The 18,479-nt window shown below is 36.5% G+C and overlaps 1 protein-coding gene across 2 annotated transcripts in view; it reads left to right on the top strand.

Moving 5' to 3' along the window:
• Window positions 1-18,479, top strand: part of WWOX (WW domain containing oxidoreductase) — a 1,214,741-nt gene that overhangs the window by 354,582 nt on the left and 841,680 nt on the right. For both annotated transcript variants that reach the window (XM_001368357.5, XM_056823887.1), the window contains exon 6: window positions 15,716-15,804. In XM_001368357.5, the coding sequence (XP_001368394.2) occupies window positions 15,716-15,804 (89 nt within the window). The remainder of the gene's footprint in view (window positions 1-15,715; window positions 15,805-18,479) is intronic.

Below are 18,479 nucleotides of genomic sequence, written 5' to 3'. Positions count from 1 at the left end.
GACCTGTAACTATTACCATCTAGGCATATAAATATTTTGTGTGTTTGTGTGTACATGTATATGTGTAGCTCATCAAGTTAATCACTTTATTTTGGGGAGATGAAATTTTAGGTTTTGTTAATTTTTTTGACCTTCTTAAGCCATTAAATTTATCTGAATATAATTTTTCTGATCTCTTGCTCCCAACCAGTGTCTTTCAATTGACTCATCCATGAACTAGAGTTGAATCTAATTAGGAAATATTGTATCTGTTCTAATTTATTTTAATCATTTACTCTGCTGTTCAGAATGTGATGTCTTTAATAATATTCTTTAGGTTGACTGGAACTTTAAAAGGGCAGGGTGCCCAGAACACCAGTGATATTGACATTATGACTTAGTGTTATATATAACTGTGGTTTTTCCCCCAACAACTGATAGCAGGAATTAAAAATATTAAATAAAGAAACAACAACAACAAAATCCCACCATCACCAAAAACATAGTTGCAGTCTAATAAAACATGCTGTTTTGTCATAAATGAATTTATATGCATTAACTTTTGAATGGGATCTCTCTCTTTATTGGTCTTTCTTTACCTCCATTTGTTTCTGTCTTTCTGTCTCTCTCTCTCAAGTGGACCATAATTTGTCACTTTGTAAATGCATTCTAGCCTAAATCTCTTCCACCATTGTTAAAAGTCAACAGATTAATATGCTACTCAACATATACCTTTCCTTTTCAAAGGAATATCACCTATAGGATTACGAATTCTGGGAGGGTTGAAATATTTTTAAAAGAATAGTTGCTATTCCTTTGTTCTGAATCAATACATGTGCAGAAAGTGAAAATCTTTTTTTTTTTAAACCCTTACCTTCCATCTTGGAGTCAATACTGTGTATTGGCTCCAAGGCAGAAGAGTGGTAAGGGCTAGGCAATGGGGGTCAAGTGACTTGCCCAGGGTCACACAGCTGGGAAGTATCTTTGACCAAATTTGAACCTAGGACCTCCCGTCTCTAGGGCTAGCTCTCAATCCACTGAGCTACCCAGCTGCCCCCTAGTGAAAATCTTTTACGAAAAGAGTATACCTGTTGGGTAGTTAGGGTGCTTGCTGTTCAGTGTTTTATGTGTCTGTATCTATATATGGTAGTAGTCTCTCGGTAACCAAGGATGATGATTGTCTTTGTGCATTTTTGTGCACAAAGACACTTGTGCGTGAAAGAGATTTAAGTGGAAAAGCCGATGCACAGAGACAGTCCCACTCTCTCGGCGTTGGACGTCTGGGTCCAGTGGCATGAAAAGTCGTTACACCTGGAGACTTCCTCAGCTGCATTGGATGGCCGTGTTGTCCTTTGTGCTCCAACAAGCCCTAAGCACTCCACAGTGCTTTGCTGCGTCGCCATCTCAGCCGTTGAACCTTCTTATTGGTTTCTTCCTTCTGTTCCACCGAAGCAGTCTTCACATGCTGGGTGAGCAAATCCCTGGTTCACCAGGGGTCCATGATGACCCGATGGCTACCCTCACAAGGTTTAGCCGGCCTGTCAAAGCAGTTGCCCGGGGTGTGGCTGCTGCTGCATGCTAGCAGCTACTGGGAGCCACAAGTGAGAGCTGGGTGTCAGGTGAGGGTCAGAGGCTGGAGAGCTGCCCTAGGAGGGCATGACAAGCCCTCCATACCAGAGATACTACCCCTCCCTGAGCACCCCATATGCCCCATATACACCCTATATATACATATGTAGATATATACACATACCCATACGTACACACAGGATGTCTCAAATGTACACTTTAAGCTTCTCTGTATGTATACATATATAAGTGCATATCTGTGTGAATATAACTTACTATATTAGTAATAATAATGTAATATTAATAGTATTCAAAAGAACAACATTAAAAAAGAATATCATTATTTTTAGTAATGAAGATAACATAGAGATTATCTAGATCATTTGTTTCTAAAAAAGGACCCTAAAGCCAGGAAAGATGGCTTTTCCAGGTAGCAGGTGGTAGAGCTAGGACTCAAACCCAAGATTTCTAACTCTAAAGAGTCCATACTCTTTCCACTCTACCCTACTATGTACAATAGATATTTGGGCATCATTCATTAACAATACTAGGGATAGGGATTGGGGTTATATTTTCATTAATTTAGGGAACTCCTGGGTGAGAAAATTCTCTTCAAATCCCACTTGGCATTTCTTTACAACTTTTAGTTTTGGAGAATTACAGAACATTGAGAGATCAAGTGACTTACCCACTGTATTAAAGTCCATATGTATCAGAGGAAAAACTTTTGAGGTCCTCTTTTTATCCAATATATCTTTCTGCATCCCAGTTACAACAATAGTAATTTTGAGAAAAGCTGATTTTAAGGTTTAGAAATTACTTTTCTTAAAACAACAACATGAGAATATTATTATTATGGCCATTTATATTATAAATTAAGAACAAGAAATAGGGACAGCTCAATTAAATTTATTAGAATTACTAGCAAAAGAATCAGGACTTTTGATGCTCAGACCAACTTTCTTTCATTATTCCATGTTTTTTTTTTGTTTATTTTTTTAATTTGCTTAAGAAATTGTTTCTGATCCTTGGTCAATTGGTTGATTAGCCTTTATTGAAAAACTAACTTTATACCAGCCATTTTGCTGTCTTCTGGGGATAAGAATACAAAATTTAGATATTTTCTATCCTTAAGGAGAATCTTTCTACTGGAATTGGTGGAGAGTAAGAAGAGGTATAATGTTCACAAATAAAACTTTCTTGCAAGTATTCATTAACTGAATTATTGAAAAACCTTCCTATCAAGTCTTTCCACATCCATTCTCTTTCCCTTCCCATCTATCATTCATGTTGCTGCCAGAATAAATCTTCTTTCCCCCAAATCTGTTTTTGGTACTCTACTCAAAATCTGCAATAGCTCCCTGTTGCTGCTCTATTCAAAACCCTGGACATTGATTCTAGCCTGCCTTTCCAACCTTAGCTCATACTATTCTTATGATGTTGGAAGTAGCAGTCGAGCACCTTGTTAGATGTTTCTGAATAATAATATCATGACTTTTAGAATTGAAAAGGACTTTAGGTATCATTTTCTCCATTGTCTCATTTTTACAGAAGAAGAAACTAAGATCCCCAAAGGGAAAGTAACTTGGGTCAACTTAGTGGTAGTATAAGTACTAGAACTTTAATTTTAATCCAGATCCATATTTAATGAGGGCTTTTCACCACTTTATAAAACCAGCTTTCTCTTTAAGTTGTCTGCAGTTTTCTACTGTTCTCTTTTCTAGTAATGTTTATGAAGCTTCCTTTAGGAAGAAGTGATACAATATATAAAGAAAATCACAGTTTTAGAATTCTAATCTAAAAACAGTGTCTATCCATGAAGAACAGAAAAATTATCACAAAACTGTAGAAGTACAAACATTTTCTTAATTTTCCAAAAAGAGGAAGAGAAAGGAGTCTATAAACTATTGGCCAGCAAGCTTGGCTTTTATTCTTGGAAAAAAATCTGGTACCCATTATGATAAAGATAGTTAGTGATCATGTAGATAAAGAAATAGTGGTCACATATAGCTACAGTGACGTTCTTAAGAACAGATAATACCAGACTAACCTTGATTCCTTTTTTGACAGTGTAGCTCGATTCAGAGGTATGCCAGTACAGTCCTGCAGATATGGTTTATCTGCATGTTAATGTATTTGACAGAGCCTTTCTTGCTATTTTTATGGACAACATGGAAATATTCTGATTATATGATAGTAACAAGTGGATTTGGAATTAACTGGATGATCAGGTGCAAAGAATAATCATTAGTGTATATGTTACCTTGAAAGAAGGTCTTTAGTGGGAAAAGATTCAGGTGGAGTAGCCCAGGACTACATGCTTGACTCTGTATTGCTTAACTTTTTTGTTGTTGTTCTAAATATCACCATTAAGGTTGGCTATGTGGTGCAATGAGGAAAATGCAGAATCTGGAATCAGGAAGACTTTTATTTAAATGCTGTCTCAGGTGATAGCAATGGGAACCTGGGCAAGTGACTTAATATCTATGTGCCTCGGTTTCCTTATTTCCAAAATCTGGATGATAATAGCACTTACCTCTCAGTTCTTGGGAAGATAAAATGAGATAATATTTGTGAAGTATTTTGTAAACAATGGTGTCATATAAATAGCATTATTATTATGATTAGGGCTAATAATAATTATTAGATGGTATGCATATCCAATTCATACACAACACAAAACTAAAATAGTAGTTAACATGTTGGATGATAGAGAATTAGGATCCAAAAATATCTCAGAAAGTTTAAAAAAGGGATAGGATATAATAAAAAGAAGTGTAATAGGGATGCACACACATATATACACATACACATTTTGAGGTTGCTAGATGGCTTAATGGATACAGCACTGCCCTTGCAGTTGGGAAAATAAGTTAAAATTTGGCTTCAGGCACTTACTAGCTATATGTCACTGGGCAAGTCATTTAACCTCTGTTGGTTATAATCTTCTGGAGAAGGAAATGGCAAACCCCTTTAATATCTTTGCCAAGGAAACCCCAAATGGGATCATGAAGAGTTGAACATGACTGAGCAATAGCAATGACAGTTCATACATTTCGGTTTGAACCATATTCAAAATTATTTTATAGGAGAGAGTATGGGTTTGTAGAAGTTCACCTGAAAAGAAAAGATATGGGGCATTTAGTGAGCCAACTACCAATTCAGTATTTATCAGTGGCACATGATAGTAGTCAAGGCAACTGGTGCTATCTTCAACTGCATTGAGACTCATAGTTTCCAGTAATAAAGAGGTACATAGTATCACAGTTCTCTTGCATTGTGAGTCCATTGTGAGACCAAAGCAAGATATTGAGCGAGTTGTTGGCCACCAAAGTTTAGGACTTTGTTAAAGTGGAGAATGTAAAAGGAGGCCCACAAGGGTGGCAAAGCATACTGAGTTAATTCACGTGACAGTCATTTTGGAAGAACTGGAGATGTTCAGCCTAAAAAAGAAAAGACCTTTGAAGTATCATCATGTGGAAGAGATATTAGATTGGTTCTTTTTGTCCCCAGAAGGCAAAACTTGGAGCAATCATTAGAATGTGCAGTTACATGTAATCTGGGGCTTGGGGAAAAAATCCCAACAATTAGAACTGCAAAAAATGGTTTGGGTTGTTGGAGGAAATATTGTGGGTTCTCCTTTCTCTGAAGGTTTGATGACTACTTGTTGAGTATGTTGGTGGGAATTTTATTTTTGAGTTGTGGGTTAAAAAAAAAAAAGTATCTCAAATGCTCCTTTGAAATTCTGTGATTTTGAAGAATTTGTGCCATGAGTTTGGGAAGCAATTTACTCAAATTCACACAGTTGGCAAATAGAATCAAATTAAATCTGGAACTTTTGACTCCCAGTTCAGTGGTATTTCTGCCACATCATAGAATTCTTACTCTGTGACTTTAGGCAATGTGTAGAATATACGCATCTTGAAATTTGAGCCTTTTAGAAAATAATATTCAACATCTAGCATAGTACTTTGCACTAAGGAATTAGTGTTGATTACAATTGAATTGAAACTGGCAGAGAGTCAGATTTATGCTTGATCTAAAGGAAAATTTTCTTCACAGTGATTACTGTTCAGAAGTGATGTGGACTGCTTTGGGAAGTAGTGAGTTTTCCCTCACTGGAACTCTTCAAGAGGAGATGGATAAACATTTGTTGAGAAAACTGTCAAAGAGAATATTTGTCATTTATGAGTTGGCCTTTGAATTTCATTCCAACCCTTAGATCTGGTTATTTTGCCTTTAACAAAATTACCCTAAGTTATTTATTATCCCACTTATCCACATGGCAGGAGAATTCCTAGTAAACTAGGTACAAACATGACAAAATCAAATTAATATTGATTGCATATACTCTGTGCCAGTTCCAGCATACTGAGTATGCCAAAAAGAATGGAATAATATTATTTATAGATTTAAATGATAATTAAAACATATACCATAGGAATCTAAATCTCCCTTTATTCCTTCTCCCAGCATTATTTCCTAAGAGTCTTTACAAGTTCAAAGATTAATGTTCATTTAAATTTAGCTTTCCTTCAACCAACCTAGGTTAAAGCCCCTCTGTGCCTTATTATGAATTATTATAGCCAGAAAAGCAAACAAGTGAAAAATCACTTATTGTCCAAATATTTTGCAATGAGACTGGTCAAACTAAAACTAGACTCTTTCTCAGTTAATAGATATTTTCATATTTGTAGGACTTCTCAGTTTGTACTCTGTTGGCCTAGCCCTTACGTGTGATGGGTCTTCTATACATTGTTTAGAAGTATGAAAGCTGATCTTTACTGGAATACTTTTTTTTAAAACTCTTACCTTCTGTATTGGAGTCAATACTGTATATTGGTTCCAAGGCAGAAGAATGGTATGGGCTAGGCAATGGGGGTCAAGCGACTTGCCCAGGGTCACATAGCTGGGAAGTGTCTTAGGCCAGATTTGAACCTAGGACCTCCCATCTCTAGGCCTGGCTCTCAATCCACTGTGCTACCCAGCTGCCCTCCAGAGTACTTTTTAAAGTAACACTTGGAAAAACTTTTAGGGATTTTATCGATTATTCTATTGACTTCTTAACTTTGATTCTCATGATTTATTTCATATAATTTCTTAATGTGGTTTTGGTTTTCAGGATGTTCCTCTTTGAACATTCTGTTATTCTTTTGGAGGAAAAAAAAATCATTTAATTTTTTTTTCAATGATTTTAAAGCAGCTGTCTCTATTACTCCTAAAATCATCCTGGTCTTATTTAAAAGCTGGATAGTATATAATTTTCATAATCTATACTTACAAAGAGAGAGACAAATGATGTTGAATAATTAAATCTTTGGGTCACTGGGAAATTCTTAACATTAGGATAATTAGTTATTGCTCTTACTTTTTCTGCTGTTGCTCTGGTACCCCCTAATGTTTTTCTATCAGTTTTAAGTTTTACAAATCACTTCCCTCACAACAATACTATGAGGGAGGTAGTAAATTAGTTATTACCCCTCTTTTATAGAAAAGGAAACTGAAGCTCATAAAACCTAAATTACTTTCCTGTAGTTGGTTATATGAACTCAGGTCTGCCAAATCTATGTTTATAAGTCTTTCGGCTATTGCGTTCAGTCTCTGGTTAATAGAAAATTATATATTTTAATCTTTAATGATTATTATAATGGGAGAGTCCCAAAGTAGAAGAAACAATGATACCATGCTTACTTTTTTTTCCATCTTTGTCCAAAGGGCAGGACTGTTAGCTTGTTCCATTGAATTTTTGAATTGATCATTGGTCATTTTTGGTTCTGTAACATTTAATGTGTTTAAAATGCACTCCATCTATTGTCCTTTATCCTTGGAAGGGACTTTTTGTACCACTGTTACTATTTTTCATGTCATTCATTTCTATAATGTATAGGCCACTGCATATTAACTAATATCCATAAAAGTTTTCAAATCTAATCATTGGTTATTAGAGAACTTTGTTAATCTGCCTGTTTTCCCCCATCCCCTCTCTTCATAATTAAGTTGCTGATGACAAGATATTATCTTTTTCTTCCTATGTATAATAATAATCACAGTTGACTTACATTGCATTTGAATATTTTGGCTTTATATGAATGACACCAGTAGTTTTGTTCTTATAATTAAGAACCAGCATGTTCCAGTTCATTCAAAATAATAATCTTGATAACTTTAATGACTCATTTTCCCATAAAATTTTGTCTTAAAAATCATTTTTTCCTGGTGTAAACCTTTGATTCTGCTAGGAATACCCCTGTTTTACAGATGATGAAACTGAGGCTTAACTTGCATTAGGTAGTCTTATACCTAGTCAATGGATAATCCTAAACTTTAATCCCAAGCCTTTGAAGTCCAGGCTGCTCATTACACCATCTTCCTTTTTCACTGTGAGATAATGAATGAGCTTTATACAATCTCAGTATTATGAAATTGTATTTCTTTTTAAATCAGAATCAGAGTGATCTAAAGCATTGTTTTATTTTATCAGCCATTTTTCCAAAAGCCTAATATTTTCCACCTTAACAAGTTTCATTAAGAATACAGGTGTTGAATATAGAAGGGTTTTAAAATATTAAAAAAAAAAAAACCATAAACTGCTCCTGTTGAGAATAGAATTATGTAGTAAATTAGCTGATGTCCAGTCTGCTGCCTTTTAAGTACATCTTCTAGATTTCCAGTACTTACATAAGATATAGGGTATATTTATTAAGAGTCTTAAACTGTGTATAAAATGAGAGTAGTCAGAAGTAATGGTGTCTGCTGAAAGATTCTTTATCATATGAATTTACCTTTAGTCATCTATTATTTATTTCAGCTATTTTATATGCCATTATAATAAATATTATGACAGAGAAAGCTTTTACACTCAACTTATTGTACTACTCTTTACTTCCTTGCAATCCTTCAGGAAAATGTAACCATGCGTTACCTATAGTTAACGTAAATCACCACTTACATTAGAATGAAAAATTCACCATGAAAAAAGGCTCTTTTTTCAATTGGGAGGCATAAATGCACAATCATGTTTACTGTCCAACTACTGGACCAATCGTGGTTATTTTTTCAACTGTTTTTAAGCTGTCAAGGGAGTATATTGCATATAGTGAAATTGGTAGATTTCTGGGAATTCTCACTGTTTGGTTTTGGTAGGATAAGCATTTTTTCTACTTTGGGTGCAAAATACTACCAATTACTATGTACGCATTGTAAATAGTTTTGCTTTACATGGAATGTAACTTAGATATTGTATTAAATCAACTGTTATCCTGTGTAATTTCTCTTTGAATCAGTCTGAAAATATTGTTAAGATTATTTTCTAAATGTAGTTCTTGACAGATAAGGTAAAACATTTTTATAGGATTATAGAGCATTTATGCTGAAAGGGGCTAAACCCATCATACAAATAGCAATACAGAGGTCATAGGACTGTCCACCATCATCTTCATCATTTCTACTGATAGAATGACCAGCTCATACATACATACATACATACATACATACACACACACACACACATATATATATATATATATATATATATATATATATATAAAATTTTAAGTTTTATAAAATGCTTTCTGCACATCAATGTTTTTAATCTTCACAAAACTCTTGAGGGCAAGCCAGTGCAAATATAGTTATCTTAATTTTATAGCTTGTTAATCTGAGAACTAATAAGGGCGAAGTCAGACTTTCAATGGAAATTATGTGCCTTTGAATCCAGTTCTTTTGACTATTTTGAATGTAATAAAAGAAACAGTTTTACATTCCTTAAATTTTTTACCTTTGTTTTTTGGAGGAGTGATTTTAGAGAGGAACTGTTGGAGTGTGATTATTAATGTTTAGAAGAGCTTTCCTTAAGGAGAGGTTTCCTATTTCACATAGAGATTAGATGACCTTTGAGGTGCCTTCCAGCTTTGAGATCTAAAGTCAGAAACCAAAGTTGTGCTCCATTTAGTTATTAGTGAACATTTTCCAGAGCAACTTCATTTATTGGAAAATTGAAGCCTCTTTATAATATGTGCCTAGGCTAAATTTCTATTTTAGAGGAAGGATATGTGCCTGAAAAATGCAGACCTTGAAACTGAAGACACATTCTACCAATCTCCCTTGTTGGAATGCCTCCACAGAGGAAGTGTTTATCAGCTCATCCATTTAATCTCCAGCCTCAGTTGAAATTGGCAGTAGTTCCAATTAGTCTCACATATAATGGTTGTTATGGTTGTTTAGCCTAACAATAGATATAAATTGTGTAGCTTTCCGCATCCACTTCTACCATTAATGTTATTTAAGTAGTATTGGTGAAATTATTGTTATGAAATCCTACATAATATATTGATGAATTATTAAACCACTTTAGTTAGGTTGTATTGTTGTTTAGTGAATAATGCCATGCCAATAATGTGAGTTCAGGGCCAGTGTCTCTTGTGATTTTAAAAGTGACAACTCCTATTTAAGGTTTCAGAGAATAAAAGGAGGAGTGATATAGGGCTGAAAATATGTAAAGTGGAAGGGTAAGAGACATTAGAGTAATGCAATTATGGCATAGATTAGAATTTGTGGGATGCCATTAGCAATAACTTCTGAGTATAGATTAGTATTATAGTTACACTGTCTCTTTAAGCAATATGCTTGCCTTATAACATGTATTTGTATAAATATAGTGGAATGTAAACACAGATTTACAGAAGGCCCTAATTTCAGTTTAGACTCTTAGTTGTTAACAGTTTGAAGAATAGTGAAAATAGAGTGAAAATGTTTCCTGATCTTGGCCTGCCTTCTTCTGTGTACACCCATTTGCTTGCTGTTCCACAGTAGACCTTGTGTCCTTTAATGGACTGTTGGCTTTCTCTAATTCCTCCTCCTTTATTCAGTCTTGACTTGATGTAACTATTATCTTAATTTAAAGCTTAAGTAAGAGGTCCTCCATGAATTCTTTCTGGTTCTTCTGTGGTTTCATCATGTCCAATTCTCCATGACCCATCTGGGTTTTTCTTGGCAAAGATACTAGTTTGTCATTTCTTTCTCCATTGTATTCCCATTTCCTGATGAGGAACTGAGGCAAATAGCTGTTAAATGAGTGACTTGCCAAGGTTCACACAACTAGCAAATGTTTCAGGCTGGATCTGAAGTCAGGTCCTTCTTCCTGACTGTAGGCCTGGCAGTCTATCCACTGTAGCACCTTGGTGCCCAAATGTATCATAGGCTCATATGGTAACAATTGGGTGGTGTAGGAATGAAGGTGACTGGCCACTCCTTTACTTTATTCTACTCCTTCCCATGCCCTAAGGGTGCCATCATTCTTTCTGCCACAGCCCTTTCATCCCTACCAATAGGAATGTTGGCACTTAATCAACTAAAGCCTATTGCAAAACTAGCTCAGTTTTTAGTCTAGAATCAATTTGTGTTCTTCAGATTCATATATCCCTCTCTTTTGCTTTTCAGTGGAATTTAGAGTAGATAAAAAAGTAGTAGTCTAGTTATAATAGTTTAGAGCATCTAATTAGTAAAATTCCCAAAATTTAGATAAAGGTGGCTCTTTGTCCCAATTTAAAATCATTTAAGTAATCCAAGGACAATGTTTCAGGCCAAATCTGGTACATAAGAAACAGGTAAAAGGTACAATCAGAGTATATTACAGTGACTCTTTCTGAGCAAGCAAAGAGGAGGGAAATTTGAAAAATGAGCAGTCCTTGTTTTATAATTTCTGTTAGACCTTGGAAAGAATGAATGGCATTAGTTGTAATAAGATGCCTTTAGCAGCTATGGGGCCCTTCTTGATATCTACCTTTTTTGCTAGATCTCATCTTTCTGTTCATTTTCTCCTTTCATTCTTTTTTTTTACTCTTTCCTTCCATCTGTTTTCCCTTTGCTGTCAATTATTTCTAGTTTAGCCTTTTTAAGTTTTGGGCATAACTGGCCATATTATCTCTTTACTGATGCTTTTATTTCCCTGAGTCCTCCCTCATTCCTCTCTGTGAACTAAAGACTGTGTGTATTCATTTAAGACTTCAGGTCTGCTTTCAAGTTCAAGGATGACAATAATCTCAAATTGTTCTCATGGTTGAAATGGAATACTGATCTCTTAGATATGGAAATCCCTGAATGTTAGTTCTCAGTCCTCAGAATAAAGACACCTAAATTCCTGTCCAAGATCTGCAAGTAGCTTGATGGATGACCTTGAACAAGTGCGGTTCCTTCCCTGAGCCTCAGTTTCCAATTTTGGAAGCTAACAGTTTATAGTAACTTTTTTTTCCTTCTCTACAACAGTATAATTCTTATGCAAGATAGATGCCATGCCAACCTAGATTCATATAACTTATGAAATGATCCATGCCATAATACATACATCAGATGAGAATAGCTCTCATTCAGTTAAAGAATCAATCAATCAGAGGTATAAAATAGATATGAAAGATTCCTAGATACTACTACTGAGTTATATCAATCAATCAAAGGTTTAAATGAGACCGTAACAATCTAGTTATCAAGTTAAGAAGGAATGAAGTATTTTCAGCTTTTGGGTGGATGGAATTAGATAACAAAATGCATTGGGATTGATTGAAAAAGTTAGCTATATCTCAGATTCTGTACATATCAAGGAAGGATATTTGAGGTGAGGCATTCTAGCAACTCTGTTGAGGAAGAAGCTTTTTGGAGAGCATTTAGGAGCCAGATTCTTCTACCTGTAACCTTGAAGCAGCAGGGAAGAGGGTGACTGAGTAATGAATCTAGAGAAAATATCACATTCTTCCTTTTCTCCCACTGCTTTTGGTCTGAAACTGAACTAGTAATAAGCAGTGCTTCCAGATAGAAGCTGAGAGAGGACAAACTAGAAATAGTGTGGGTGTGAGTGGGTACTCAGGGTGCATAGAGCAGTCCAGCTTCAGCATGTTCTAAGGCTCCAGATCTTTAGGGCCCATCAGAGAGATGTACAGATGGCAAGAAACTTCAAGTGGAGACTGAGAGGAAAGGATTTCCATACAATCAGGAGCTACAGATAATCTCTTGATGTGCTTTCTAAGCTTGAGCCCACTTTCCCCTGAGCTCTAAATATACTTGTGAGAGAATACATGCTAAACTTTTTTTTGGAAGGGGGTGAGGCAGTGCCTTGAGTGTTATTGTTTTTAAACACTTGATGTTAATTATGCCACATTAATATATATCACTAACTCAAAGTTAATTAAGATTGTCTTTTAATCAGTGGGAAACTTACTGGATGGGGCCTCATGAGCAATAATTCTAGATATCTCCCAGCCTGGCAGGGTCACTCTAAAAACCCTGAGGGGAAAGGCTATTATATGCCTACCAGTGTCCTTTCTGCTAATTAGAGTTGAAAAGAGTGAGCCCCAAAGGAAGGCCACAGTCATATATTTAAACATGATGTTTGCATTATTATATCTCACATAAAGAACTTGGCACAGGAATCAGTTCCAATCCTTTGTGGCACTCTGAGAGATGGCATTGCTCAAAATATTTGCATTCCCTTCTTGGGGAATTCCTAGAGGCATAGCCAGCGGTTGTCTCTAGAGAGTTTGTCTCCTATCTTCTGGCCACATCTTATTTCTGTCTATCACCTTCTGTATTTTGTAATATTATGAAATGCTTTCCATCTCTTATTCCACGTGGTCCTTAAAAGTCAGCTCTGTCTTCAGCCCTCTTCTTCCTATAGGTATTTTCCCTTGTTAATTTCCCTCCGGCCTGTGATTTCTTTACCAATCATTTCCACTTCTCTCTCTGCATATCTCTGTTGGTCTTTGACTTGTCTCCTGAACTCCAAGCTTCATCTTCAAATGCCTACAGGATATCTCTAACTGTCCCGTCAGTATTTCAAAGTCACCATGTGCAAAAGAGCTTATTATCTGTTCCCTCAAACCTCATCCTCCTCACTGGACCATTTCTACCTTTACCAATTACACAGTCTTCTGTATTTAGTGTTTTAGGTTTATCTTTGGCTCATTCCTTTTTCTTCTTTCTCAGTGCCATTCAGTTGTCAAGTCTTATTGATTTACAAATCACACAAAGCTGGGAGGGATGCGCATTGGATGACAGAATGAGTATTCAAAAAGAATTTGACAGGCAACAAAATTGGATCTAATTACACTTGGGTTTAGAAAAATCAACTTAACAAGTACAAAATTAGGGATTCATGACAGATGGTAATTCATCTGAAAAAAATATTTGGGTGTTTTGGTGGACGGCAATCTCAAACTGAGTCAACAGTGTGATCTAGCATTCAAAAAGCTAATGCAATATTAGCCTTCATTAAGAAAGAAATAGCTTTTACAAATAAGGAAGCAGCAATTTATACACCTTTGAACTGACCACATCTAGACTATTGAATTCAGTTTTAAGCACCATGTTTTAATACAGGAGGGCATCGAGAAATTATTCTGGTCTACTGGGGAAAACAGCCAGGATTAGGAGAGTTCATTCCATAAGAGGGCCTGTGGAAGGAACTGGAGAGGCCAGAGAAGAGAATACTTACAGGGACATTCTAACTCTCTTCAGGTTTAAGGTCGATCACATGAAGAAAAAAAAAAGATTAAGATTAAACTTGGTTTGCTTGTCCCAAGGTAACAGAATCAGTCAGAATTGCTAGAAGTTTTTTTTTTTTTAATGTAAATTTAGACTTTTTGTTTGAAAATCAGTGTATATCATCAACAAAAGAAAGAGAGAGAGAGAGAGAGAGAGAGAGAGAGAGAGAGAGAGAGAGAGAGAGAGAGAGAGAGGAGACAGGGAGAGGGAGAGAGAGAGAGAGAGGAGACAGGGAGAGGGAGAGAGAGAGAGAGAGAGGAGACAGGGAGAGGGAGAGGGAGGTGGGGGGGGATAGAGAGATAGAGAGAGGGAGAGTCATGCAATATATACGTAGCACTAAGACAACTTACAACTATGAAAATGTAGGACCCTGAAGTTCTTTCTTCAGAGGGTTTTCATGAAAATCATGAATTGTGACTATAAAGCATCTATGTATAATGCATGAGAAATGATAGATATACAAAAAAGTATCACAGACATTTTTAAATGCATAGGAAAAAAGTGTCCAATTGACAGAATAATTTTGCCACTGTTTTTTTTTTAAACCCTTACCTTCCATCTTAGAATCAGTACTGTGTGTTAATTGCAAGGCAGAAAGAAGAGTGGTCAGGGCTAGGCAAAAAGGGTTAAATGAGTCACCCAGGGTCACATAGCTAAGAAGTGTCTGAGGCCATATTTGAACTCAAGACCTCTGTCTCTAGGCCAACTGAGCCATCTAACATCACCCTGCAACTGCTTTGTTAAAGTATTTATACACATATAATACACATACATATATGTATATAGAAATGAATTATTAAAAAATCAGATTGTTTATAACAAAATGACAGTTTCTAATATGTCATCTTTTTCATCTGTTTGTAATGATATGTTTGTATTTGTAGATCTTTTTTAAGTTTAAAATTTTTAAAAGAGGCATTTCTGACTTAGCTCTTTAGTGGATGAAAACAGTGGATAATATCTCATGCGTTTCTTAAGGACAAGTGATTCTAGAAATGCTCCACTCCTCTTCTCATGGGGTGCGAGAGAGAGAGAGAGAGAGAGAGAGAGAGAGAGAGAGAGAGAGAGAGAGAGAGAGAGAGACCTAAGTCAATTACATTTTTACTAAAAACTTTTTGTGTTGACAGAATAAATCCTATCTAGACAAAGTATCTTGTATCTATTTAGGTTCTTTCAAGTCATTTCCCTTCTTTGATGAGGATGAAAGGTGGTGATACAGTGCGAAGTTACAGAACTAGCAACTGTTTCCACCTTTTTGGTCCTCCCCCTTCTATCCAGTGAGAACTCAGACTCCTTTATACCTTTTCCCTTTGCCTGTTTTTGTCATCATATATTTTAGTTCCTAGGTTGATAGAAAACAACCGAAATGCCTAAAAACTGTCTTATGTCAATTCATTGTGTTTAATGAAGTTGTACACCATCCGGCATATGTGTTTAGCAGAGCTGTAGTTTCTGAATACAGCATTTGGCAGTAAATGCTCTATTCTGCCATTCATTTTCATGATTTATATTCACTCTGGGCCTCTAATATTCAACAAGGGAATTGAGACATGTTTCATAACACATTTACTGTCATGTGATCCTGTGAACTAAATTTGCTGATATTTATCATTTTTTATTTTTCTTTTTATTCCAGCACAAAGCCAAGGTAGAAGCCATGACCCTAGACCTTGCTTCCCTCCGAAGTGTACAGAACTTCGCTGAAGCATTCAAGTCCAAGAACATGTGAGTCTGTTGAGAAAGGATTATAGATTGGCATTTCTCCACATTGTGATGTCATTATTCATTGTGTATCAAGGAGCCCAGGTCTTTGGGATTCAATTTTTTTTTTCGTTAATCTTTTGGTTTTATTCTAATATTTTTTACTGGCTCATGGAGTCATTGATTTTTTCTCTGTTCTCTTCTATTTTTGGGGTAGTTTCTTCCCTGACTAAGGTTTGCCACTATTTTTTTCCAATCTGTTTTTTTTTTCTCCCTTAAATTCTTTTTTCCAGTTTTTATTTCTTTTTTAAAATATCTATTACATTATTTCTTTTAGGTATTCATGTAGTCTCTGTTGAAAATACATTCTGGGTTTATAGTTGATATTCATTTCTTTTTGAGAATCTTTATGTGTGTGTGTGTATATATATATATATATATATATATATATATATATATATATATATATATATACACACTTCTTTATACTCAAGTCATATTTCACCTATTCAATTCTCCAGCATTAATTTCTTGACTGGGACTTTTTGCCAGGAACAAACACTCTAGACTTTTGGTTTCGCTGTTATGCTTTTTGGGCTGGGGTCATTGGCCAACTTGGTCTTTCCCTCCATCACCTAGTTTCCTGCACTGTTTTGAGGGTTAGACCCTACTGGATCTTTGAAAGTCCACATAGTCTTCAGACTCATTTCTGGCATCTCAAGACGGCATTAGGTGTTCAGGATCTTGGAGCCTCTGGGCTTGGCATAACCCTGTCTGAATTCTGCCCTGCCATCCAGATCACTTCTGTTCCTTGGGCCTTCCAAAGTTCCCACCCTAGAGCTCCCTCTGGGAATTTCTGAGTCTTTCTCAGGTAGTTTCTTCTCTTTCTGCCTCTTGGTATAAGAGCTCCACATGGTACATGCTTCTTTGCACTTCTCTGGTCATGTCGAGAAGCTGGCCGTGTTTGTTTCTGCTGTCTTTTCTGATAACCGGCTCCCTTTCCTATTGTCCCTGGGCTGCTGGCTAATTTCTTGTCTGCTTCTCTGACAGAAAAGAGTCAGGATGTGATTTGCCTTTGGATTTTTTTTCAATTTATACTTTTTGTCAGTAAATTCCAAGACAGAAGATCAGCAAGGCCTTGGCAAATGTCTTGCCCAGGGTCATACAGCTAGGATGTGTCTGAGGCTAGATTGGAATCCATATTCTCTTGACTCTAAGCTTGGCAGTCTATCCACTGTGCTTCCTAGCTGACCCTATCCTCGGATTTCTCAAGCATTATTTGGTCTAGTGCAAATTTCATGTTTTTGTTGTAGGAATATGAACGTTGAGTGGTTGGCCTCATTGAGGAAGCCCTGTTGTCTGGGAAGTCTTGAGGCCTTTTGGATTCAGAAAGAATTCTCTTAATTAGCCTTTAATTAGACTAATCATAGGATTATAGCATGTTTGAGGTTAGAATTTTAAGGGATCTTAAAGGCTCCGTATTTTATTTACTCCCCCATTTTGCCATGTGGGGAAATTGATAGCCAGAAAGGTTAAACAATGTGGCTGAGGTCACAGAGGAAATAATGATCAGAGGCAGGATTTAAACCCAGGCAGGCTTCTAAGTTCGCGATGTAATGCTCTTTCAACTGTCCCAGGCTGTCTTCCAACTAATCCAGTAGTCAGCAATCAGTTATCTGCAGGACCTGGGCATGAGTCATCCCAAACAGCAAGGGGGAAATGCAAACTATTATTGAGAAAATTACAAAAAAGAAAGTTTACAGATGATTTAATCCAGCACCTTTTACTTAAGAGACAAGGAAGCCAAGGCCCAAAGAGGTTAGATGACTTATGCAAGGTCATACAGTGGGTTAGGGTCCAGACTGTGACTAGAACCTAGGTCAGTCCTCTTTCCTTACACTGAATTTTTGTGCTTTAATTTGAAATGGGTTGCCTAGTGGTAGTCACATGCAGTAGAGAGACCAAGGGTTTACTGCTCCAGCTGTATGGATTTCACTTTCTGCAACTGTGATTTAAAGACTGGATCTCTAGATGGTGCCTTAATGTGTAGAACCTAGAGTGGAGAAGGTCTGAGTTCAGATCTAGTCTCAGACACATTTACAGCTGTGTGATGCCAGACAAGCCACTTAGCCTCTGTTCCTCTCCAGTTCTCATCTGTAAAATGGAAATAATAGCATCTACCTCCTAGCATTGTTGTGAGGATAAAATACGATACTTAGAAAGTGCTTTGTAAACCTCTGTGGCCTGTACGAACTCTAGAGCTTATGGTAGAGTAAAAGTTGGATGAGATGTTAAAAGTTTTCTTCTTACCCTGTTCTCTTTCTCCCCAAAGACATTTACTCTGCCATCCGGTGACTGTGGCTTCCTTTACTTTTCCTTGCTCAGCCATTCCGATTCCTCAGACTGCATTCACTGGCTCTGGGCCCTGTCTGGAATCCTTTCCTTCCTCCTGCAGGCCTCCTAGATCTCCTAGCAAAGTGAAGTCCTGCCTTCCAGGAGGCGCCGTCCCCAGTTCCCTTCAGTGCCGACGTTTTTCTGCTGCTGACTGTCTCGTATTCATCCTATCTGGCTCTTGTTTGTCCATAGCCCTTCCCATGTTATCTTCTCCTGGAGACTGGGAGCTCATTGAGAGCAGGGATTATTTTTTGCCTGTCTTTGTATCCCCATTCTTCAGCCCAATGCCTGATGCATAGTGAATG

This window comes from Monodelphis domestica, chromosome 1 (genome assembly GCF_027887165.1).
Source record: "Monodelphis domestica isolate mMonDom1 chromosome 1, mMonDom1.pri, whole genome shotgun sequence".
Lineage (NCBI taxonomy): Eukaryota > Metazoa > Chordata > Mammalia > Didelphimorphia > Didelphidae > Monodelphis > Monodelphis domestica.
This window is presented reverse-complemented; position numbering and strand designations above follow the sequence as displayed.